This window comes from Camelus bactrianus, chromosome 17 (assembly GCF_048773025.1).
Source record: "Camelus bactrianus isolate YW-2024 breed Bactrian camel chromosome 17, ASM4877302v1, whole genome shotgun sequence".
NCBI lineage: Eukaryota > Metazoa > Chordata > Mammalia > Artiodactyla > Camelidae > Camelus > Camelus bactrianus.
Window position 1 is genome coordinate 22770102 of NC_133555.1, and position 25274 is coordinate 22795375.

Here is a 25274-nt window from a genome sequence, read left to right on the forward strand (position 1 = left end):
GTAAGAAGGGGGAGGACCTCAGGTGGGATCTAGGGCAGAGCTTTGAGATTAGGGCTTGGGGGTGGGGTGGGGGGCTAAAGACAGTCTGAGGCAAGAGTAAAAATGCCAGAAACAGGGAGAGGGAGTTAAGTGCCTCTTATATCTTCCACAATCGCCAGTAAAGATCTGAATGGCTTTAACTTGTGGCAGCTGCACTGTGCTGGGACTGGACCATGAACATCTCTGGGCTCTGATAGTTACATGGGGTTAAAACCGTGTGTTCCTGAGGATGCAGACCTAGTGACGCTTCATGCCCTTGACAACCTGGTGCCAACTTCTCCGACCCTATCAGCCCCTCCGCACCTCTTCAGCAAGCTCACCCAGTGTCATCCTCCAGTCTGCATGCCTCAGCCCGCTGCTAGCCCAGGGTGCTTGCCCCCTCTGCCTGGAATGATCTTACCCTGCCCTCCTGCTGCTCAGCTCCCACGAGCCAAGATCCAAAACTGCCAGCCCCCTATTCCATGAAGTGGGATAGTCTCTGGCTATCCATGGCCGGGCGACCTGCAAGGGAATAGAAGTAAAAAAGGTCAGAGACTGGTGGAACCTTTTCCTGGGAAGTTTAAGGAGGATATCAGAGGTGGAAGGACTTATCTGCAGTGGGGGATCTTCTTCAGAATGCGTTGAGTAGTCGGTGGATCTACAGACGAATGGCAAGTCCTTCATACAACGGATGGATGTTTTCTCCAATACACAAATCAGCTGCGTCCCGTATTATTTCCAGGAGCAACAATTATTTGTAATTTACAAGAATGATTTGCAAATGGTAAAACTGGCCTGATTTCTAGAGATGTAAAGCTATGCTGTGCTCCAGATGATACCAAAACGCATTCGTACTGCCAGTGAGGGAGGCCGGTAAAAGCAAGGAAGGAATCAGACCAGCTCTGGATAAAAAAAAAGTTACCTCGAATCGAAACCGACCGCATGCCATCAAATCTATAGATTAGCAAGTACAAAGAGAATGTATTTCTCAATCTGTCAACCTCTCTTTGTTGACAAACCTACAGGGCAAGAATACAGTCGTGTTTACACAGTCATTAATTTATCCAAGGCACAGCTTTGTGCGCCCAGGAACAGAAACATCCTAAGCCTTTAGAAGGTTTTAGCTTGTACGAAAGGGAAGCTGAAGGAAGGCACTTCACAGGGGTGTCTGAGGCCACAGACAAAGAAACGGCAGACCAGATGGAGAGGGGCGTAGTATCACAACGAGGCAGAAACAGGTGAAGCATTTCATGCAGCCAACCTCATTTATTGAGAAGTCCTAGTTTTATTGCCCGTTTGTAACATGTTTGTTCCACAGACTAATTTCTCATAAAGCAAAGCACAACTTTTTCTTATAAATAGTATAAATTATTTTATTTACAGAAACTTGTTACAAAACAAATAGACTATATATTTCTTCTCTTTTAAATATCCAAAGTAATTTTCTATCCCTTGACATTTGTTCATGTTCTATACAGCAGCCAACACAGAGTCCAGCTGAGATGTTCTTGATTATGTGTACAAATGATCAAACTATTCACACATTTTAACACAGGAGATTGCTCTTATAACCAAGCTCAAAAAAAAAAAACAAAAAAAACAGCAAAATGCTTTCAAGGCCCTACATTCACACTGACAGTATGTAGTGCTCATTTAATGATCTGAAAATGTAAAAGGTTCTGCACAAAATGCAAAAATGATTATTTTCTGCTAAACAATAAAACTTTTAACAATCATCTTCCAAAACCCAATTTCTCCCCCCGCAGGACAGAATGAGAGATATTAAGAAATTCCTTGGCAACAGAACTCTTGCAGGAAGACAGCTGCCTTTATAAGTTACATTTTTCAATTATACATTGTTTTTCAGTGTTCTCAGAGGTACTTTGTATTATATTTTTGGAATACAAAATATTTTAAATATTCTATTTTAAACTCTGCGTTTCACGAGTGAGTAACAAAACGGACGCATTTTGTAAGTTGCTGGCTGACAAGAAGATGTATTAACCCTTGGTGCCACAGGGCAATCCATCACCAGTTGAATTACTGTGACCCAAAAGGTCTTCATTTTAAAATACCTTATAAAATGACCAGCATTTGGTGGTTTTCAACTCCTCCTCTTAAAATTTTAGTTAACAATATTTAGGTGGAAAAAGCAAACTCCAAAAGTTCAACTGAACATTCAAGTCTTTTTAAAGTATCTGTCTAAGCTTAAAACTAGGTTCAGGCACTTTCTGTTTTTTTTCCATTTGTTTTCGTCACATCACGTACTAACACACGTGCTCAGGGCGCACACACACACACACGGGCGCGCGCGCACACACGCTCACACGCACAACACTAACGAAGGAAAAGCAGTGTGTCATTTATTACATGTAGTCTATCGGGAAATCAGGCAACTAGGGGGAAGCAATGCCCACTTCATCTGTATGAATCCACTCCCGAGACATGGAAAGGGACAAAGACTTTCACAGAACAGACGCATCCCTTAAACTGTAAAGGAGGCAGGTTCTAGAACTATTGGCTTGGCAGTGAACCACTTCAAATTATAAAAAGGTATTTACTTTTATTAATTAATAAATAAATACTAGATGATCTCAATTGTACCAAAACAGGATATCAGAAAAAAAGACCTGTGCAAAAATACATATTTAAATATGTACAATTCATTTTTAACAAAATATGTCTTCTGAAATAGGGATACTTCCATATTTATAATAGAACAAGAAATTCCAAAATAAAGATACAAAAGTAGGTTTTGTATAATTCTTTGTTCATCATTGCAGCACTTTTTTTTTTTTGTAGGTTAAGAAAACTGCAGGAGTTGTCATGAAATTCTATTGGAAAGAATATAAAAAATTATCTTGGTTTTAAATTGATACCAAAGTCTGTCTAGAAACAACCCAACCACTGCAAATTTGGTTTCTGCAAGTTAATTTAATTCAAAAAAATACTTGTACTCCCATGTTTTAAATGGTCTTAATTGTTCATCATCATAAAAAGTCGCTGTAGGAGAAAATAAAATATTTGAACAACAGTCTAAAATTTAATAGCACTGTTTAGAATAGGTCTGTTTGTGGCAGGCAGAATCCAAAATGGCTAATTTCCTATTCCCGATGCTCCGTGTACGACCGGGAGACAATAATGAAATTCAGTTAAAACCTCAGTCTAAGAAACCAGATGATCAGGACGCGCTAATCTAAGTTATCTACATGATTCTGAATCAACCTGCTATCGCGGATCTCATTCACATCTTCTGGAACAACACGATCTGTCTATAAATTCCGTCGCTAAAAGCAACTTTATAACCATCAAGTCCCCTTGGCTCTGAGAATAAATTCTACCCCGACCCCATTGCACTTGTCACCAAGGAATCAACGAAGTACGTTCTGATTCCCCCTTACCTCCTTTCTCTCCCTCTGCTGGGATGGAGCAACCAGACTGATTTCTCCTAACTACACCAAACTGGCCCATCCACGCTCTCTGCTTACAAGCTCTCCTACAGTATCATTTAGAAAACATTTACTGATTGATTGCATAATAAGTGAACAAGATACTGTCCTCCCCTTCCTTTAAAAACAAAATCAGTATCTTACATCAATTTATAGCTAAAGTATCTGCATAAAGTATTTCTTATCTCACATAAGAAGAAGAATTCTGTAGCGATTCACATTATTAGGCTGGTAACCAAGTATTTATTCACTCTACCTGCTGTTGACTTGAAATTCCCTGAAATTGATGTCTGTAACCCAAGAACTGTAAGGAAAATGGATGCACTGACTGGCTCTGTCCCAGCCCTGCCTGGAGCGACGCTCAGAGCCTTGGGAAGTTTACCCTGTGTTCAGCAACTCTGTGTCTTCTAAGCAGAAGTGCCTGGTTCTCCTTTCAGGAGCTGCGGTGGTGGAATCATGTGTTAAAAAGCTCCAGCTCATCCCCCAAATTCAACGATACCTTCTCAAGCAATGGTGTCTTCTCTCAGGGTCTTTCTTCGGGGCGGGGTACTAGAAAAAAACACCCTAGAGGGTCCCCAGAGCTCTCAGGGAGATGGCAGGCGTCACTCCCCTGAGAGAAGGTATGTCGGGGGCCAGGCGCGCGTCACATCACTTCCGCGAGGGGACGTGCACACGCTCACCCACGCCCCTCCCTGGGTGTCGGCTGCCCACCCCGACGGCACCCACAGCGACATGTGTCGTGCAGGAAGGGGCGTGGAGACATGCAACACACGGAGTACTCCAAGCGGAAATGTTTTAGTCCCAGGACTGTATCCAAAAGAAGAGGCTGAGGGTAAAATGCAGAGTGCCTTGGAAACATTTAAGTGTGTCGATGGCTCTGTGAATGACAGTTTGCGCCGCAACCTAATTACTTCATTTTACAAAGGCATTTTTTTTTTAAAAAAACACAAGACTGGGCAGGACAACCAGCCTAGTGGCAGACTGTGTAACATGAAAACTTAAAAGTCAAAAAAAATTCCATCTCTTTGGAAATCTTGGAAAGTATTTTCCCCCTACAGTGATTTTATCCACCCCCCCAACCGAAATTTGGCTTTCCATTATCAAAACTGTATTTGCATTTTCTTTTTAAAAACAAACAAAAATCACACAGAATTGCTTTTGTACCATGAAAAGTTAGCCTCTAAAATACTTGCTCTCTGGGCATCAATGGCTTTAAACCTGTCTGTACGTGACAAACTTGACAGCTTCTGATCCCAAATTACTTGCCAAGGCTGAGCACAGACACAGGCGCTTTCCTCAGGGCGCCTCGCGCTACCGTCCGAATCCCACTCCCAGCACACGGCTACAGAAAGCCACCAGCAGACGCCCTTCCTCGAGAGGGCTGCTCGGGGTGCAGCTCTGCGCGCCCCCCGGGGAGGTGTCTCCAGGTCAGGTGCCTGACAGCTGGAGAGGGGCCGACAGACGACAGGGTGAGAAAAGAGCCGGGGAGGGGAGAGGAGGGAGGGAGGAAAGTCTACCGTCTCGCTCTTGCCAAGACATTCTGCCCCCAGCCAACCTCCTCCGAGAGGGACTCCGAGATACACTGCAGGTTCGACAGCAAGGCGGGAGCTTCCCACGGATCGGAGCGCGCGGTCCAGACCCCTTTAACACTGATAAAGCAACTGGGTGGCTGAACTCGACCCAGGGTCCTTTACAAGTACTCACTGCTACAGACAGAGCTTCGGGGACATCCTCGGGAAAACAACAGCCCGGCAGAGTCCTACCCTCGAGGCCCACAGGAGGTTGGGAAAACAGACTCAAAGGCATCGTGGCGTCCAGAGTGCTGAGTGGAGGTGTAACTTGTCGTCAAAAGTGTCCAGATACTCCTCCCCGTGCTACTTTCAGCTGTCAGGGACGCGCCTTTGGCTTTCAAAAAAGAGGGGGTGGGGAGACAAGGAAAGGTAAGTAAGTGGCTGTACCCGGCCCGCCCTGGCTCTAAACAAGGTGTCCCCAAGGCCACTCGCCACTCCTGTCTCCGCCGATGGGGCGACGCCAGGAGCAGGCAGCTCCCAGGTTTGGCCTTAGCTTTCAAACGCCTTCACTGCCCTTGGGCACAATCATTCTAAAAGACTGGCTTTTAGAAAACTGCCCAGAAGAGATGCAGGCCAGCTTTCTAGCTTAGAGAAGAGGTTCCCATGTTTGCCTTTCAGTTTTATCTACTGCTGCTGTTTCCTTGAAGGCATTCCAGGTTGTCAGCTGAGAAGGGAACAAGGTCAAATGGGCCAGCACACACAGGTGTGAAAACTCACACCCAAGGCAGTGCCCGTGCCGGGCGGAGGGAACTCTGCCTCCGCTGTCCCCATGGTGAGCTAGTTTTCAGTCCTCGGTGGCAGAGGTCATGAATAGACGGGGCGCCACCCAGCCCTGTCTCCCAGGTTCCCCAGCAGGTCCCACAGATTCCCTCGTTGAGGGCATGTCAACCAGTTCAGTGATCTCTCTCTACAACCAGCTCCAATGGGAACAGCAAGCAGCGGTCCCTGCTGCGCGAAGAGCAGGATCCTTTCCAGCATTTTGTAGTCGCGGGTCCCTGTGAGATTCTGAGGAAAGCTATGGGATGCCTCTTGCAGATACATGATTGCAAAAAAAAAAAAACAAAACCACACGCAACACTCTTTGGCGTGGTCACCCATCCACTGATCTATAGCCACAGGCCCCCCAGGACCTGCGCACCATAGCAACGCTCCACCGCACGGAGGGGGCCTTTCCCAAAGACAAACTTGACGTTTTTACAGAAAAGAACCCAAACTTAGGCTGTTTGTCCTAGTGGGGCCTGGTCCCCCTAGACGGCGGAAATCAGAGGGGGCAAACTGGTAGCTTATGACAGACTGAGCCGACAGGTATGTGGGCTATACCAGACTGAAAAACACAACAAAAACTACAGAGCTTTGGAAAATGGTCAGATCCCTCATGCCAGTCCCGATCTGCAGTCTCCCTGAGAAACTGGTAACAAGTCTCTGGGAGCAGCCGCTCCGTGTGGACAGGGCTCCCACTCCCCAGGGGTTCACAGGCACTGATCCTCTCTGCTGCACCCACCCCTAGCCTCCTCCTCTCCTTCCTATCACTTGCAGGCAGTAAGGTCTGCGGCCAGTTCTACGTGGAGACAGCAATGCAGACGTGGGCATCACAGGGCAGCAGAACATCCCTCCCAGGGTGCACGTGAATCAGGAAACCACACTCAGAAGGCAGTTCATAAGGGATGGATGCTTGTGGTGTTCGCACTGCATTTTTTAGGCTCCTCATAACCTATAATAACTACAAACCAAAAAGTTTTCACTTGTCCAGGAACCCCTGTTCAAAGACCCAAATGACACACAAATGGCCCATGTGTATTTGTGGCCCCTCCAAAAAACTTAAGCAGTTGCTACCTGACCACATGGATAACTACCTTCCCCATACCTTTGGCACTGAGTATTAATTCACACTGACACTGGAGGGGAAACTGTATCACAGCAAGAAATACCTTGATACGCTCTGAAAAAGTTCTAACCTGGCATTTAAGTTCTACAGATGAGGGAGATAAAAAAAAAAAAAAGAGCCTCACACTTTAAATCAGGGCTCTGAGGGTGTCGCGGCTGCCCTTCCTGCTCGTAAGCCAGGAGAGGAGGTATCCTGCTGGACGCAACGACAAGATGAGAGAGGAGCTGGACGGGAAAGAAAGGAAGCTGGAGCAAGCGGCTTCTGGAGAGAAGGTCACGAGGAAAAGGCAGAGGGTGGAAGGCGGAGAGAGGGAAGACGCGAGCCGAGAGAGAAAACCACAGCCAGCTGCGACCCGACACCATCGGCGGCCCCTCTACGGACGGCCACGTGCAGGTTTCTTTTCAATCTGTTCACTTAAACGAGACCTTCGTCGTCTGCTCTGCCCGGAAAAATAATGCTGCTCTCCTGCCTCCGTGGAGAACAGGGAGGAAGACGATACAGGGAGAGAATTAACCAGCAAATTTGAAATTCTTTGATGGGAAAAATATGAAAAGCTCTTTTTCCAATTTAAATCACCCCTTTCTAGATGAGTTTGATTTTTAGCCTCCCTTTCTTCAGAAAAGCACACTAAAGCACTGCTCTCCAGGAAACACGCCCGCTTCCTTCCTGAACAGCATCCCGGGACGCACGCCGTCCGCCCGGGACCACACTCGCTGCCTGCGGGGAGGGCTGGGCCGTCCCACAGCCCTGGCTACCAGGATGCGCTCGCACGGCCTCCTCACCCAGGAGCATCTTCCAGGTTATCAGAGAGTCTGGCAGAGAGGAGCCTGTTTGACCTTCACATGGCCACGAACTCCTTTTTTAAAAAGACACCACGAAGCCGCACACTTGCTTACAGGCAAACCCACCACCCCGACCACACCGATCTCCGAGCTGGCGCAAGATCTCAGGGGAGAGGCAGCGGGCCTCCCCACGGGGCTCCCAGTCCGTGTCCTACCTGATGGAGGAGGGAACTGTTCGTCAGTCCCGGGGCCCCCGCGCTGGGGCCCGGGTGTTTCACGTGCACGTGGTTCATGGCTGACAGTCTGGCAACCTTGCTGGGTTTGGTGCTGCCGCCGCCGCCACCGCCGCCGCCGCCGCCGATGCTGCTCGAGCTGGGCAAGCACTTTCTTTTCTTTCCTACGAGCTTGTCCAGGGGAGTGTGCGCGTGCGGGTAGCCGCCGTGCGAGCTGACGGGCAGCTCGCTGGCCTGGTGGACGAGCGGGCCGAGGCAGAGTGTGGAGTCGCTGCCGCTCACCACCACACTCATCCTCTTGATGGGCTCGGCCGGGCTCCCACCGGGGGGGCCCCTCCCCGCCGGCTCGTGCCGGGCGCTCACCGAGTTCGCTCTGTGGGCCACACAGTTGAGGCCGAGGCCGTGAGAGGACGTGACCGCTGCAGGGTGGGGAGGCCCCGAGTGAGCCACACAGTTTTTCCTAACAGACTCCATGGAATGCGAAGAAGAGCAGGAGGAGGACGAGGAGGAGGACGAGGGAACTAACAGCGGGGAAGTGTTTTTGCGTTTCTTTCCTGAGCCGCCGCTGGTACTGCTACTGGCGTTGTGACAGTTAGCGCTGTGACCAGAAGACTCCTTGGGCCTTAAAGACTTGCTGGATTTCAACTTCTGAGGTTTCCTGGACATGGGGGAGGAGGGCACGGAGGACAGGCCTGAGGGCGTGGAGGGGGAGGAGGAGGAGGAGGGCACTTGTCTGGATTGCATACTGCACACCGGATCCAGCGCCCCAGAGGCGGCGGGCTGTGCATTCAGTGTGGTTCCATGAGCTGGTACCGATTTGCTGTTGGGGGAGATGCAGGTGGACGCGAGCAGGACGGGGGATGGAGACACGGTGGCTGCTGCCACACAGCTGACCCCACACTGTGACGTCGGCACAGAGTTTGTCCGATGAGGAACACGTGTGGAGACGGGTGATGTACTGGGCACTGGTGGGATTTTCCTGCAAAACGGAAGAGGGCAATGAGTAACGCCTGCCGTGGCCCTTCGGGGGAGCTTTCAGAAGGACTCACCCCTGGCACGGAGCACACCCTTGGTCAGAGGGGTCACTCTGAGACGTTGGGCCACATGAAGGCTCACCTCCCCTTCAAATTCTCAGTGCCCTTCCCGGGCTCTCAGAATAACGGTCTGTGAGGCCATGTGCTCACCCACTGCTACTGCGCAGGTTCACATGGCCACTCCCGGCCACCCCTCTAGTCCCCCACTTCCGGCCACTGATCCTCCTCAAGTTCCTAGAATAGGCCATGACGTGCGATTCTGTGTATCTTCAGCCTACAGCACTTCTCCCCAGTTCCCCCGCATCCTTCCATTCCAGCCCATCATCACTCTTAGAAAATCTGTGCTGACCTGACCATCCTGACCTGCTTAGTTTCACACTTCGGAGGACGCTGGTAGTTTTACTGTGTGATCACTTGCTGACCACTGTCTAGCGTTTCTGCAGATGGTGTGACCCACACCTGACTGACCCTGCAGCCCCAGTGCCCAGCACAGTGCCTGGAATACAGAGCGCCCTCAAACACTGGAAGAACTCGTGAATGAAGGAGGAGAAAAAAGGGCACAGCTAATTATTAACAACTGCCAGGCCCCTGCTCCTGGCCTGATTGACTGTACAAGGGAACGAAGCCCCCAGATCCCAGGGATTCCCTGTCACTGTGTTCTAATAATGCATTCCGTTAGTGCTGCCTGGGTAAGGTAGGTATTCAAACAGTGAAACCAGGGGAACCTCACTTTTATTTTAGCTCTGATTTTAAACATGTGCCGGCAGCAAAGTTTCAAAACCCCCTAGGGCATAATTAACACCAAGGTGGCAAAACAGAAAATGATCCGACTGGAAGTCAGCGCCAAGGCTGCCCTGCTCCTGACTCCCTGCGGCGGGTCTGGCTAGGGCTCCGGTCCCCCCAGCAAGGACCCCTTCACGTGAGGGAGCTGGCCCAGAATGCTGCCAGAGTGCTTTCCACAGGCTTCTTAAGAAGAACTACAGTTATTAATAAAAGACATTAACTACACCAACTCACGTGCCAGCCTTAAAACCCCTGTTCAGAGTGCAGCTCTGCACCTAAGTCCACGCCCCCAACTTGGCTGCACATCAGCATGGCCGGTGGAGGCTGAGCCACGCCCAGACGGACCACCCCAGCATCGCCTGAGGGTGGGGTCCAGGCAGTAGCAACTTCTAAATCTCTCCAGGAGGTTCCAATGTGAAGCCAAGGTTGAGAAGCCGGCTCTATCCTCAGGCTACTCGGGGAGGACCAGCGCTCACATCACCTGAGAGGCTTATTAGAAATGCTGAGTGCCCGAACCCACCCCATGCCCCTTGGTCCCTTCAGAGTGTGCCTCTCAACAAGATCGCCAGGCAATTCCTGGGCACTGGCACCTGTGGGAAGCCCTGCTCTGAACAGCACAGGGGCTCCGGCTCCCTGGGCGCAGTGGCTTCTGGTGGCCACCAGGTGGCTTAGGAAGACTGAGCCGAAAGGCCAGGCTGCGGGAAGCAGATACCAGGGAAGAAGAAAAGGCTCCAAGAGGGGCAGGGACCTGGATCCCTCTGGACACGACTGGTTCTTTTAAAACACTTTTAAGTTATTTGTTACCTTCACATAAAGAAGAGGCAAAGAAAGAACATGTAGTCACATTGACTTCTTTTGCATAAATGAACTCACAGAGACATAAGCAACTATTAAAACCACTTCTGTGTGTGGACAGTGGGAGGGACACAGCCGTGTGGAAGTCGGGGGACTCAAATTTTTCGCTGCATACCTCTTTATATTAGTTTTTCTCTTTCTCGCCAAGTGGTTTTATTATAATCTAAAAAAAAGTTATACTAGAAAAAACAACCAAAACCCAAAACCCCTTCGATGCCCATCCCAACCTCTCCTTCGTGGACGGGCAACAGTGGTCCCCATCCCAGCGCACACGCAGCTGACAGAACCCACAGGAGCTGGGAAACAGCCTTTTGGGTCACAGCCATGCTCCAGAGGAAGGGCTGGTCTACCGTCACTGCCATCCCAAGATGCACACGCCGAAGGGTGACCGAGCTCACTGTCAGACTCACATCCTGCCTCTCCTTGTCCCCAGACTAACCACAGTAAGGAACTAGAGGGTCCGGCCTGAGAAGACTGCTGCCCCACCTGGGGCTCTTCCCGGAAGGGAGGACTTGGTGAGCCAGAGGATGGGACCTGGGCCAGTTCGACAGTGCCCTTGAGTGCCTCAAAGACACCACCTGAGGAACAGTCCTCCCCTGGCTGAGAAGGGCCGAGCCACTGCCAGCACATCTCCAGGGCTGCCTGCGCCAGCCCCCGACTCCAGTGTCTGGAGCATTTCTTTTCTCAAGCTCCTGGCCTGGCACCTCTCTCCAAGTTCCCACCTGCCCCAGGCCATGTGCCAGCCTGTCGGGTCTCTGCTGAACTGACTCTGTCAAAACCAAAGGTTGTGTTAGCAGAAAGGAATGGTTTCCTCCTCGCTGGGAGCAAGTGACTGCTACGGCCCTCAGCGTGTGACAGAGACAAGACAGCGGGGTCCACCTCAGGACCCTGCTTCTTCAGACGCTCCCCGCACAAAGAGTGTTTGAGACCTCCCCACACAAACCACTAGGACCCAAAACCCTTCACCCAAACTGCTGGCCATAAACCAGTTATCAATTCACCAGGACAAAAATCCCGGGAGAACATGTATCCAAAATTGAGCTCAGCGTACTCTCCAGGTCCCACCAGGTAGTCAGGTAAGAAGCTGAGGCTTCACGCATCTTAAGGTTTTCTGATGTGGAAAGACCATCCCCCTCCACACACAAGAATCCCAACACACCACTGCCCAAGTCTGCCTCTGGGCCAGGACGCTGCTCCTTTACCAAGGATCTCATCTAGTAAGAACTAGGGAGAAATGGGAAACAGAGAGCCTGAACAGCACTGCCGCGGGGCTGCTTTTCTCAGTGAAAACCTGCAAGTCCTATTAGCGATCATGGAGATGGTTCTTTGGATTGTGGACTATCCGTGGTCTCTGATCAGCCTCCTCTGACTTTATCAGGAAACCAAAGCAGAGAGGCCAGTCGATATACCCACAGAGTCCAATCAAGGAGGCACTAGTAAATGATACCCCAATGGAGGATTTGGGGTGACTATGGATTACTGGACAGCCTCCTTTAGCAAAGCTCAGTATTTCCAAAAGTAGGTTCCATCAAACACTAATCCCCAAGATGCTCCCCTAAAAGAGGTTCCCAGGTAAAAGAGCTTGGGAGATAGTCCACACTATACACGACATCCCCTGCTTTGAGAGCTACAGTAGACACTGCCCACTAAAGGCTCTGAGAAGTCCTGCGGTAACAAAAACTGTTTTACTTTCGGAAAGGCTGAGCTAATAAACCTTTCAGGCCACGAAACTCTTCCTTCACTTTTTAAAATCACATTTGGGAAACACGAGCATGCATAATGCCACACAAGATGATGGTCCTATCTTAAACTGTAAATCAGAGCAAATGGCTCCTCTCCCTAGAACCCTCGGTGGCTCCCCACTGCTTTCAGTCAAATGCAGTGTCATCTGGCCCCTGCTGGCCTCTAGGATCTCCTTTGGTACCAGGCTCACTTTCCTGCTCCTTCTCAAACAAGTCGCATTCTTTTCTGACTCAAGACCTTCACATGTATGGTGCTTTCTGCCTGGAACACACTCCTCCCCGCCAGCCCGGGGCTGCACTTTCTCATCCATCATCTCAGTTGAAGGGTCCCTTCAGAGAGGCCCTGAATCCCTCTGGCTTGTTATTTTCCCATCCCAGCCCTTAGGAGGGTCCATAACCCAGCGCTCTACCACTAACTTGCTGTATGACCTGTTTCTGAGTTTCATGATTTGTAAAACAGGAATAGTCAAGGTCACTGGACACGGTGCACTGTGTGAATCCAACATCTAACAAGTGGCCTGGCCTGCAGTAAGCCTCTGTAAATGTCAGACACGAATATGTTTCCGTGAGCTCCCGTATGGAAAGCTACAATGTTGATTTTCTGCTCAACGGCTTTTGTGTTTCTCTCCCACCCAGAACGTGAGATTCGTCCACATGGGACTCCCTTGGCCGGAAACCCCGGTCCCGAGAACAAGACACATTTGCTGCAAGAGAGAGACAATGAATAATGAGGGTGCTTCCTCTCACGGCTGGTCAAAGGCCATGTCGTCATTTCAGAAACTAATATTTTCATGAAATTAGGCCCAGAAGAAATAAAGAGGATGCAGCGCACTGGGCCAAGTCCGCCCCCATCGGCCCCCACGGGTGCAGAGCGGGGCACTCACTTCCACAGCTGCGCGTTCAGATGCTTCTCCACCATGAGGTTGAGGGCGCAGCGAAGCCGGTTCCACCTGGAGTCAAACACGTAATAGCCTCTTCCAATCTGCCGGCTCCCGAATGTGCAAAACTGCAAGAGAGACAGCACACCGCTCGGGCTGGCGAACTCCCACGGCGGCGCGCGGCCCGGGAAGGAGCGGCCAGGACAGACAGCGCCTACTGAGGACCGCGGGCGGCGAAGCATGAGCGTGTGACAGCGCCGAGCCCTGCGTGCTGGGGGACGAGCGAGAGCAGCAGGGGGGCCGCCGGACAGCGCGCTGCCGCGGGGGGGGGGGGGCCTGCCCCGAGCGGCGCTCGCACCCTGCCCCGCGTCCCCCGCGGACCGACAGGCGGGCGCAGGGACGCGCCGGCATGCCGCCGTCCCTGGCGCGCCCCCCTGCAGTGGCCTGTCCCTGCTGCGTGGGGAGGGTGGGCACGGGGGTGGATGAGGAACTTACAGATGCTGGCTGAGGATGATGACCTGAATAATGACAGTCCAGTTTTTCAACAGACTCTTCTTTGTCATCGCCTTCTCCCTCCTCACTGGATAACCGAGAAGCTGGCTCAGTGGCAGGCAGGGGAGGGTGTGGAGATTCATGGACTGGAGGAGGGTCAATGGGGGCACTCCCACCTTGCTGAGCAGGGCAGCCTGGAGGCCTTTGGTGAGTAGAAAGGGCAGCACAGATCAGATCACATCACACATCTGGGAATCAGCTGCCTTAAGTCAGAACAATGTATCCAAAGCCACCAGGGGAGGGCGGGGCCCCACCCCCAGCGCTGGGGAGACAGACACTGATCAGGGGCCTGGGAGTGAAGGACCCTCTCTCCCCAGTGCACGATGTCAAATGGGGCTGTCTACCAGCTCTAACCACAGCCAACTTGTAACTATTGCTTTTCAGAGCCACCTGGTCCTCCTCCTAGTCTCCCCAAAGAAGGTGACATATATGTGGAATTTAAGAGAATTCTTTCTTTGATTCCTTTTCACATTTCACCTGGAGTTGGGTTACTAAGGCAACAGGTGAGATGATCGGTAAGGTTCTCTAAAACAACCCGAGAGAGGCAGGCGGTGATAAAACAAGGCAGCGTTCCCACCGAACGTGGAGCACCCAGAGCCTGTTACTTAAGGAAAGTCGTGTGCTTTCCCAACAGATACAAAGGCCTGGTGTTTCCAGAACTGAGCTTACTTTTCTATGGCTGGAGAAACTTTCATGAAAAGACAGCTAAAGAAAGGGGACTTGCTAAAGAATCGAGGGCCTGGGCTAGACACAATCTGGCGCCTCCTCTGATCGCTCCTCCACGCACTGTTCAGAACTCAGGGGGCTCGTGCTGGGAGAGGCTCAGGCACACACTCTGTTTCCGTGAGGGAGGCCCTTCTACCCTTCATGAGATCATTTCAAAGATCAGACATGTGAGTGTAAAAGGTTAATTAAGCCACAGCAACCAAGGGCTGGCACATTCCTCACAGAAGCCCTCGCTGCCCAAGAGCCTCATTCTCTATGCCTTCTCTTTCCCTTCTCTCTGGTAAGTGGGTACAAAGCCCCTTTCTTCAACTTAGTTAAACATACAAGCACACACATACATATATATTCTGCCCACCATCACTGTCTCCAAGGGGGTGTGTCTAAGTTCTTGGTAACACACTCTGATCCACTGCTGACTACACAGCTAAAATGCCTAACACGGGCTTAGGCCACAGTCCTGAATGAATGAATGGAAAAACATGTTGACAAATGGATGCTGTAAAAACTCAGGCTGGATGCCCGTCCTCAGCAAGAACCCCCAACTGCTGTATCTTGCAAGAAGCGAGACAAATGGATGGGAAACTGCTGCCAGAGCCACGTGTAATGTTCCCATTCCTAACCTGCAGGCAGGACCCGAGCTTCAGCCCTGCTCAACGGGACGTCCTGCTCAGCAGCACGTTGAGCGGGGGTGGAGCGGGTAATTCTACCTTCACTCTGCTGCTTGCATTTGGCCATGAAGAGCCCCGGTTACAACTTACTGATGAACAAATTTTTCTTTTTTTCCTTAAAATAAAGCCCAATTAGAAAAATATCTTCTCTTCCCAAAGCGAGCCCGATAGAGGTCCCTGACATCCTAATATTCTGGGGTGTTACAACATCTGCATGCCTGTTCTCTGAAGGAGGGAGACAGAGCTGGAGGACTTGGCTTACCTTGGAAGACTGGGGGTGTGAGGTTTAGGTTTACTAGCTACGAAAGGCTTCGATTCAGAAGGAATCACTCCGTGAGAGTTTGGGTGTGGCTCCTGCGAAGTCCTAGGAGGGGCGGGATGCGGGTCCCTGAGAAGCTGTGTTGGTTGCTGAGAGTCCGGATGGCGAATCGATTCCTTTTCCCTGGTTTTGTTTTTGTGCTCGGCTAATAACACATCAAATCGTTTTCTTCTACCCTGGACAGCCCTCCGCTGGGTTAAGGAATGTGTCTATAGACCAAAACAGCAACCAGAAATGGAGGAATCTCAGTAACATGTTTTCCTGTCACTCATCAAAAAACACCAATGCCAATAAAACAGCAATCTGGACCATTAGCATAATCACAGGCTGTGTAGCATTTGATAAGTTAAAAATTCTTATAATCTTTTTTTTTTTTCCTTAGCTAGAAGCATATATTCCAGGCCCCAAAAGTGTAAGTTGGTGGTGTGATTTCCACCAGAAGGAAGAAATGTCAACCTTGCCCCCTCCAGTGTGTAACTGAGGGGCAGGCAGGTGACGCTAACAGTCGACAGGCCCCCAGGTTTCGTGCCGCAGGAAGAATTCATTGATGGGGGCTCTTACCAGCTCCACTAGGAACATCCCTTCCTGGGCCGTTTAGAGCTCTGAACGTTAAAAGGGAAGAAGCACTTACTCCATAAACTATGTATCAGAAAGTCTTCCTTCAGTAACCACTAGAGAGTAAAACTTAGACACAATTGTTTCTCTTTATTCCAGCGAAAATGCCGTATGTAGAGGGAAAGCCGTGCAACTCATCCTAGAGTTAGGGGCCGAGGAGGGGGACTTACACAGCACGAGGCCTAAAGAAGACAGGCTGACCACAGTAAGGGGCGCAAACGGAGTGAGTCCCTATAAACAGACCCTCACTGTGGAAATCAAGTAAATGGGACAGACGGTATTTTAGGATCTTGTCTAATTTCAATTAAAAAACGGTGACATTCTTGAGAAATTCAAAATTACTCGAGAAAAAGGTCAAATTTTTTGGCAGTGCTTTTCTTAAAAGGGTAACTGATATAAACCTAACATGGTTGACACACATCTTATAAGAAGTCGATGCTCCAAATGCATTCGATAAATGCTGTTTGTTTGTTTTTCCCTAAAGGCTCATTTAGGGCCAAGACTGTTCCTAGCAGAATCTGATCAAGTCAAATAAGCTGACCGTTCCATACTGCCAGGGCCTCAGTCTAGAAAAAGTGCAAGGAGATGCAAACTACAGTGGCCCCAAATCATACCTCCCGAATAGGAGTGAATTCACCTCCACAATCCCTCCTCTCTTTCAGGTGGCAATACCACTACAAATGGTACCTTCTGCGTGCTCATGGCCCTGCACCGTGTACAAAGGGACGGTGCTACACGTTTACGTTTGCTACAATCTGAGGGATTTAAGAGGAGACAGGTTTCTCACGCCCTTTTGAAATTCAATGTCACAACCCACATCCCTAACAGACACACTGCAAGCTATGCCCACCCAAAATCTAACCTGGCATAGACAGTTAGAAAAATATGTTTAGCTTCTCTTTGAATTTTTACCTGCTTTTCTTTAATATGTAATATATAAACAAGAAAGAAATCTAAGTGAAGACAAGGAACTTGGTTTTGTTCAGTGCTGTTTGTTCAGTGGTGTTGGAACATAACGCTTCCAACAAAAAGTATATAAAAATAACGGTTCTCCAATGTTTGCTAAATGAACAAATACATAACATCAATGGTCCACCTGCCTGTCTCTCCAGACAGATGATGCAGACACCTCTTCCCATCTCTGAATGTCCCCTGGTCCTTAGCACAGCAAGACCAACAGAAGAAAGTAGGTAGAGACAATCAATATTTTCCAGGCTTGGTTTGAGAGTTAACAGGATTTCCACTGAGAGCTGGAGAAATTTCCAAACACAAATCTGATGCCCCTGCCTGCCGTCAGAATTCCATGGGGGCTGCCAAGCCCCCCAGGATAAAGACTGGCTGTAAGAAGGCTTCCCGGCCCTGCACGCTCTCACACCCATGCTCCCGGCTCCCCGCTCCTCTGGCACCAAGTGCCCCCTCCTTCCTTTCAGACCCTAGGCTGTCTGATCTGCCCCATCACAGAGCCTTCACACAGGACGTTTTCTCTCCCATTCCCACCCTTCTCTGCCCGGATAAATCACACGGATTTCAGCCCAGTATTCCTACGGCAAAGGAGCCTTCCCTGACCCAGTTCCCCTCATGAAACCTGTCATTTCATAGCCGTTTTATTACCTATCAGTGTTAACTTTCACATTTATCTGAGTCATTACCAAATTCATCTCCATCTCCTTCATCAGACTGTCAGCACCCAAGAGGGTAGGAGACATGCCTTGACTTTGTTCAAACCTGGATCCTCTGAGGCCCAGAAGGAGGCTCACACCCACAGATGTGGGCAGTAAATGTTTCCACAATGACTGAACAGACAAGGCTACCTGAGCCCAAATCTACCTGCATGGAAGACACAGGGGACACGGAACAGAGCACGGGACGGATGAGGGAGCGAAGCAGCGACAATGAGGGTGGCAGGCAGCAGCAGATGCCCTGACAGCGAAGAGGACGGACAACGTCCCGAGTCTAAGGCAGGAGAGAGCTGGGCAGCGGCGTGAGGGACACTCGGCTGGACACAAGTATGTTTAGCCCCACAGCTTAACAGATTCAGGCCACAGTGGAGGCAGGGAGGGGGGAAGCAGTGACAAACGGGACACAGGAAGGAAGTCAGGGCATGCTGTGCCAGGGCAGGCCAGCCGTGACGCTGCACTCCCACCAGCGCCATGCTCGGCTCATGATGTGCCTGGGTGAAGACACAGATGATTGCAAAGACAGGCTCTGCACCCTGCTCCAGACGGTAATGACACCCTTAACAGACACGTGGAGAGCGTACATGACTTGGAAAGGAAGATGGGAGAAAAATGCAGGATCCACATTAAAGCCAGCGAAGGTTTGGGAAAGAGGCTGGTCAGCCTCCTTGCAGATTCTGAGTTGATAAAGCTTCTGCCTCACCAGCACGCTTCACAGATGATTGAAAAGGAGACTTGTGGGTCAAGCAAGCATCCTTCACTGACCACAGGTATTGTAATACTGGGACATCTGTGTTACTGAGAGCCAGGGAGGCAGGAAGAGAGCACAGAGAGGTTGGCAGTGGGACCACGACACGGAGCACGTGTTCCCAAGTTCCCTCAGGGGCAGCTCAACGGGACAGAATTCTACAGAGCTCAAACAGCTACCGTCACACAACACGACCACACTACGTGTCCAATGAATGTTACATAAAACAAAGCAATTTGCCCCATGGAGTTTTTAACCTAGAGATTCAAGAGTGGACTTGGGGTGAGGATAACCATCAATCTCTGAAGAAAAAAAAAAAAGCCAAGTTCAGAATACGTATGGATAAATATGCTTTCCGCTGGGAGGAGGAGCCATAATTTTTTAAAAATTAGATATTTAAAGGTGCTCCTGACCAACCTATTTCATCCAAAGATTCAGAATCACTGTTGCAAGACTAATCCACACACTAAAGTTAAATTAGAAATTTAAATTAAAGTAAGAACTACTCAGAAATATTTCCTATTTTTGAAGATTTTTAACATTCCTCCCCTGTTTACGGGGAGGAGTGGGGCCTGACATTCTTTATTCAAACATAATCTTTGGTAAAATTTCAAATGATACACTAAAATTTTTGTGAGTTTCTAGAGGACAGCATTAATTTTTACCTCCTCCTCCAAGCAAAAGGCCTTTTATTTGGGGGGGGGCGCTGACGAAGTTTATTTATTTATTTTGACAAAGGTACTGGAGATTGAACCCAGGACCTCATGCATGCCAAGCATGTGCTCTACCGCTGAGCTAGACCCTGCCCTCAAGGAAGGGTTTTTAAATTACCTCAAAGCAATGACTCGTAACACTTTTTGAACTCTTCTGAAGGCTGCTGGGGGGCATAAGCATATATGCTCATTTAAGTAGGGGGTCTACTGAAGCCACCCACATATCCACCTTTATTTTATAACAAATCTCCCACCTTCTCTCTAGTATTCAAGGATTTCAAAGGAAGACTCAGGACAGAAAGGGGAACCATCACATTTTCTTATGTCATACATATATTAGATTGCTTGTTACCTGCTATTTTTTTTTTTAACTAAAAAAAAGCCTTCTCAAAGTCACAGGTTTTTCTAAGTAGCTCCAAGTTTAAGAAGCACAGAGTACCCCAAACATTTAAAGAATATTCACGTGCATGTAAAGGAGATTTCTGGACTTGTTTCAAGGCAGCACAATTTAAACCACAGTAAAGGGGAGAAAGTTATATATTAAGTTTCTTCAAAGAAATGTTACAAGTCTTTGAAAGTAACAGACTGACTAGGAGAGAACACTATTCCCCTGGCTGTAACAGTGAGACCCCCTGGGAGTGAGGGAGACTTGGGGAGCAGTGCTCTGCACCCCACATTCCCCTGCTTCGCAGAGCACCCCACTCGGCCCAGGAGCCCCTACCTTGCACGTCAAAGACCGGGTGCAGGGCTTCTTGGTGTCGAGGTCGATGACCCCGCAGTGTATGTCAGGATCAAACTCTCTTTCTGTCAAAAGCACACAGACGTTACAACGGGTTCACCAAACACTCCACTTACTTTGAAAATAAGAAAGTAGGAGAAGTCTGAGATTCTCCTATTTCAGACAAATTATAACTTGAATCAAATCTACGGCATGATCAATAAATATAAAATACGTAACGTGTGAGCGTGGAAAAGGAGCTGTGATGGCACTGAGAGAGTGGGACTGCAGCCACAGATGACAGGGAAGAGACTGTTTAAGTCAGCGTTACTCATTGCTCCGTTCAGGAGGACACCACTGCAAAGCTGTTTTTACATCACACACACACGCACGCATGCACACACGCATGCACTCACGCACTTTAAAACCAAGAACAAGGAGGTCAAAAACATTACTCAGGGAACTTCCTCCTAAAGCTGAAGTGGGTCAGTTTTAAAAGGAGGACTTAAAGGTACCAGTTCATCTGCTCCCCTGTGAAGGCCCACTTAACACAGAGAGACAACACTGAGGGAGGAACTATGCAGTTACCTGATAATCTCTTATTTAAAAATTTCCTGTTATTGGAATTATCTTCAGACTTCTTTTCCAGAGTGGGAGGTGCAGGGAGCCCTTTGCCGTTCAGAACCTGCCCAGGTGAAGGCAAGGGCGGCTTTGGTATGGAGGGGCAGTTAAGGCCAGGCTTGACTGAGGAGCTCACAGTAGCAGGACAGGCGGGCCCCACCGCAGGTTTCAGTAGTGTGCCGTCCATCTTCGGAAGGATCTTTTCCACTTTGACGGAGGGCGTCATGCTGTCATAGGGGGAAGTGAGAACACCAGACCTGAGTGCCCCGGCAGCCGCCGCTGAGTGGTGAGCCAGAGGGACGAGGGCAGAGCCTGGGCCTACCCGTGCACACTGCTCAGAGCTGGCTCCCAAAGGTACCTCAGGAACATGTGTTAGAACTATGCAGAAAGCTCAGTGAGGCTCACTTTTGTTCAGTCTATAAACCCTTCTGGAGAAGCAAAAATCTCCAGCGGAACCAGAAAATTTACCTGGTCTTCCATCATTCCAGAAAAATCTTAAACATGAACCTACAGGACATCTAAGCCTGTTGCCCAGTGCCAATTCCTGCAAGAAGCAAAATTACTACTACCGCAGGACCTTCAGAGGATATCCTTTGAGAACTTATTTTTAAGAACGGATCCATCAAAATAAACTGAATGAGCAGAGAAAAGAACAACTGCAAGTAGAGAACATTTCCGAGGAGGGTCACTAAGAACTTAGGAGAACTCAAACTGCCGAAGGCTCTCCACCTCTGTCTGGGAGGAAGAGCAATGCTTCATTAGCATATGATGCGTCAGCGAAGGGATCACTCTCCACTCCCTGAAAAAGGCTCCTCGGATAGGAGCTTGGAAGCGAAGTGCCTGGCACTCAGCTGGTGAGCCCTGAATATCCGCATTGTTAACCAAGAACTGATTTTTCTTGGAATCTTACTGACACTATCATTTGGGTGGCAAATGTTGGCCTGGCCCCCATCTGAAGCCCAGCTCCAAGTACGGAGAATCGGGACTGATGCGGTCTTACAAACTCTGGCCAGTGGAGTCAGTGCTCTAACAGCTGCTAAGCTGGCGAGTGACTTGCACACTGTACTGGCACTTTCCCTGGCTCTCGGACGGCTCCAGGAGTGAAAGCCAAGCTCGCTGTACTTGCACTTCTGACAGACGAGCCGGGGGCGGCGGGGGGGGGGGGGGCTTAGCAACCAGGACAAACAGCACCAAACAGCTGTACCTGGAACAGCCCGGCAGCGGCAGAGACACTGCAAGACGCCGTGGCCGCTCCCAGCTGGCAAGGTCGGGGAGCAGGAGCAGGTGCCGGCCGCGGCCCTGAGATTAACCAGGTTATCAGACCTTGGGACTGGGACGTGTGGCACAACCCTCCGACAGGGAGGCAGGCCAGGAAAAAGCCGCCCTCCACCAAGGCGGACGGATGCCGTGACGAGGCAAGATGTGTTTCTAGGGGAGGGCACGGCTGCTCCCTCATGTGACCACAGGAGCCTGCCAGCCAACAGCTCCGCCGTGGAGACGCGCCAAGGCCTTGCCTGGCTGTGTGAACTTCTTCCAGTCTTCCCTCATCACTGCTTTGATGTGAACCCGAGACTCGGGGGGGAGGAAGCACTGCTTCCCTATTTGCTTTGCAGGCCCCAGAAAGTCCCAGAACAGCTTCTGGGGACCTCGTCACCTTTTTTCTATGCCTATTATTATCCGCAGCAGCAGAAGCACCAGCATCCAGTCACTGACCGTCTCCTGTGGGAAACACACTACGCCAGGCGCTGGACTTGAGCACATGACTTCCACTGCCCCCAACCACCCTGCAGAGCGGCTGCTGTTCTTAGGCTCTGAGAGAAACGGGCCTTGTCCCAGGCCCCGCAGCCAGGAGGGAACAGAGGTGGGATTTGAACCCCGGCCTGCTGGACCCGAGGGCCCCTTGGCTAAAGTTCTTCCATCGTATTACACTCCCCTTTCCTTATGTGGACAATGGGGATACCAACAACACCTATGTCACAGGGTTGTTGCGACATGTAAATGACAACACGCAGAGAGCACGAAGTTTCAAGAGCTGGCACACAAGAACGGATCCATACGTAAGTATTAACCTTATTATTATGGCTACTATGACTCTGTAAAGTCTCCCAACATGTAACAGGGAAACACAAAGAAGCAACCACATATATTTGCACTTTCCCCAAAGTGGGCTCTCTTTCACATTATTCACGGACACGCTCAGGTGCTACTTGTGGACAGGGTTCACTTCCGGCAGGTGAGCTGTAAGAACCCCTCGGCCATACTCACATTCTACCGTGGGGGACTCTGTTTTGCTGAATGGGGTGCATTGGCCTGTTCCCCCTGAGTTGCAGTTTCTCTTTGGGCGATTTCAACAACTTGGAACTGAACGACGATGTGCCTACGACACCTCCACTGGAAGGGCGGCTGCCTCCGCTCCCACTGCCCCCTTTGCTTCTGGACAGAGAAGGGAAGAAGGAAAACACTGACGTGGGAGGAACAGCCAAAGGCGGCTTGCTGGATGAGCTGTGTCTTCTTTCTGAAAAGGAAAACAAAAGAAAAAAAAAAGACACCATGTTTCAGGCAAGTCTCCAATGGAACCCTGGAAGGGTCCCCTGAAATTAACACATTTAGGTTCAAACATGTGTCACTAAGTGAAAATATATTTACACTCAGCAGCGTTCAGAAATGGCTTATCTAGGCCCTGCAGACTTATTCTGGATTCTAGGAACTGGTCCTTCTGCTTAAGAAACACCTCAGCGTTAAGAGGTTTATCACACACAGATAGCCATTAGGGAATTAAACAGCCACGCTAAACCTGGGAATACTGGGCTCTGCATTTCAGAAACGTGCCTCACTGACTCCAACCTGCAGTCAAAGAGGGGAAAACTAGTCATTCATCTGCAGAGCTCAGCTAATTGACAATGCACGGAATTCCTTCTTCCTTTTTAGCACAGTACCTCTCCAGTTTTCAAAACAGCAAAATGTGTAAGAATTTCTTCTTGTCACTACCCACTAGCATATGACACCACGTAAGAATGTTTCGAGGGTTATCTTATCATTCCTTAAGAATCTGTGATGAAATTTTCTTGTGAATCACCTCATCCCCACCCCCTTCTTAATATCTCATTTGACTACAGATGGCACAGCTCTGGGTCACACCACTACGATGCCAAAGGCACAAGACAAAAACACCACAAACAGCTACGCCTCTTTTATAAACCAGGAAGTAATTCACGGTTAGGTGCAGACTACACAGGTTTAACTGAAAGTAAGTCTATCCACTGGAGAATCAGGTTTTCTCAGAGTAAGGGAATCCATACTAAATAAATCGAGAGCTATTGAAGAATGTTACTATAGGAAACAAGTAAATTATTTAGTAACTTTATCTGCTTAAGTACTTTATGCTGGTAGCTTAGTAGCTGCCTTCAGGTAAACTTGTACTTTAAAATGAACCGTCTGCTTAACTCTAAGTTTTAAAATATTTGTGATCCAATGTTTACTTATTACAATATGGATGCTACTTGAGAATTTAAAAAATTGAGCATTTTAGAATCAATGACCATCACCCTCATGTAAAATGGTTTATTTCCAAAGGCCTTTTAATACCAGCCTCTCTGTGAAGCTCCAACGACTTGTTCCCGGAAGGACATTAGGTGTATTATGGGCATCTACAGACAGAATTCAGATTCTCCAACTAGCCCGCACAAAGGCCACAGCCAAGGCAGGAAGGCTAAACTGAGAGTGATTTATAAGTGCCTGCTGCCTTTTCCCCCCAGATGTGAAAGTTGTGTGTAAGGAAGGGAAAGTCAAAATAACAAGTTTAATAATTTTCCAAATTTGGCACCTGAGGTTTTCTTTAAAAAAACATTAGTTTCTTTCTCTGCTGTGATCCTAAAACACTCTGAATATCCTTCCAAGCATCAGCACTTGTCAGCCAGGACTGTAAAAATCTGTTTCCAGTTCTGCCGATGCCCTTGGATGGTTGAGTGTCCCGTCTTGGTCACCGGACCCTGGACAGCATGCCACAGAGAAAGCCTTCGACTGACACTCACCTGATGGGTACAGCTGTTCTTGTGAAGAGGAATGCCTCTGAAATGGCCCCAGACCAGTGGTTCTCAACCTCGGCTACACACTGGCATAACCTAAAGGCCTAAAGAAATACTGACGCCTGAGTCCTCAGAGATCCTGGCTTAACTGGCCTGGGGTGTGGCCTGGGCATCTGACTTGCCCAAGTTCCTCTGTGTGATTCCACTGTGCAGCCAAAGTTGAGAGCCTGCCTCAGACTAGCCTAATGCCTCATGAACCATTAACCATGCCTGAATAAGTTAACATCTGCACGGCGCTGAGAACACTGCCCGGCACATGGCACTACATACCATGGTCTGTTAAGTAACGCTCACTGCTACTACTTGTCCTCAACTAGTGTTTTCCAAATTTCCACCAACTATAAATTATATTCAGCATTCTTACCAAAGCCACATATAATGCTATTTTTGACTTAACACTTTCACATAAATTATCAGCTCTAATGTTACCTCCTCCCTCCTTAATCTAATATTCACCAGTCTCTCATGGGGCTATCACTGGTGTTTTAGACATGACAATTCTCACACAGGATTTCAGGATGGTTAGAATTCCTGTCCCCCAGCCCTTGGATCACCAGTAAGCAGTGCCTCTCTACCAAGGGCAACGTGACACTACCCTCAGGC

At 49.3% G+C, this 25274-nt stretch overlaps 1 protein-coding gene across 16 annotated transcripts in view; it reads right to left on the minus strand.

Annotated features, from left to right (window-relative positions):
- Nucleotides 1-25274, minus strand: part of ATXN7 (ataxin 7) — a 142654-nt gene that overhangs the window by 14083 nt on the left and 103297 nt on the right. For 15 of the 16 annotated variants that reach the window (XM_074344552.1, XM_074344551.1, XM_074344548.1 and 12 more), the window contains 8 exons: nucleotides 22852-23101; nucleotides 20554-20813; nucleotides 19969-20051; nucleotides 15439-15704; nucleotides 13726-13924; nucleotides 13237-13358; nucleotides 7921-8917; nucleotides 440-540 (listed from right to left, as the gene is read on the minus strand). In XM_074344552.1, coding sequence (XP_074200653.1) covers nucleotides 440-540; nucleotides 7921-8917; nucleotides 13237-13358; nucleotides 13726-13924; nucleotides 15439-15704; nucleotides 19969-20051; nucleotides 20554-20813; nucleotides 22852-23101 — 2278 coding nt within the window. Of the gene's footprint in view, nucleotides 1-439; nucleotides 541-1264; nucleotides 5373-7920; nucleotides 8918-13236; nucleotides 13359-13725; nucleotides 13925-15438; nucleotides 15705-19968; nucleotides 20052-20553; nucleotides 20814-22851; nucleotides 23102-25274 lie in introns of those variants that run through there. The other variant, XM_074344554.1, reaches the window with a different exon arrangement.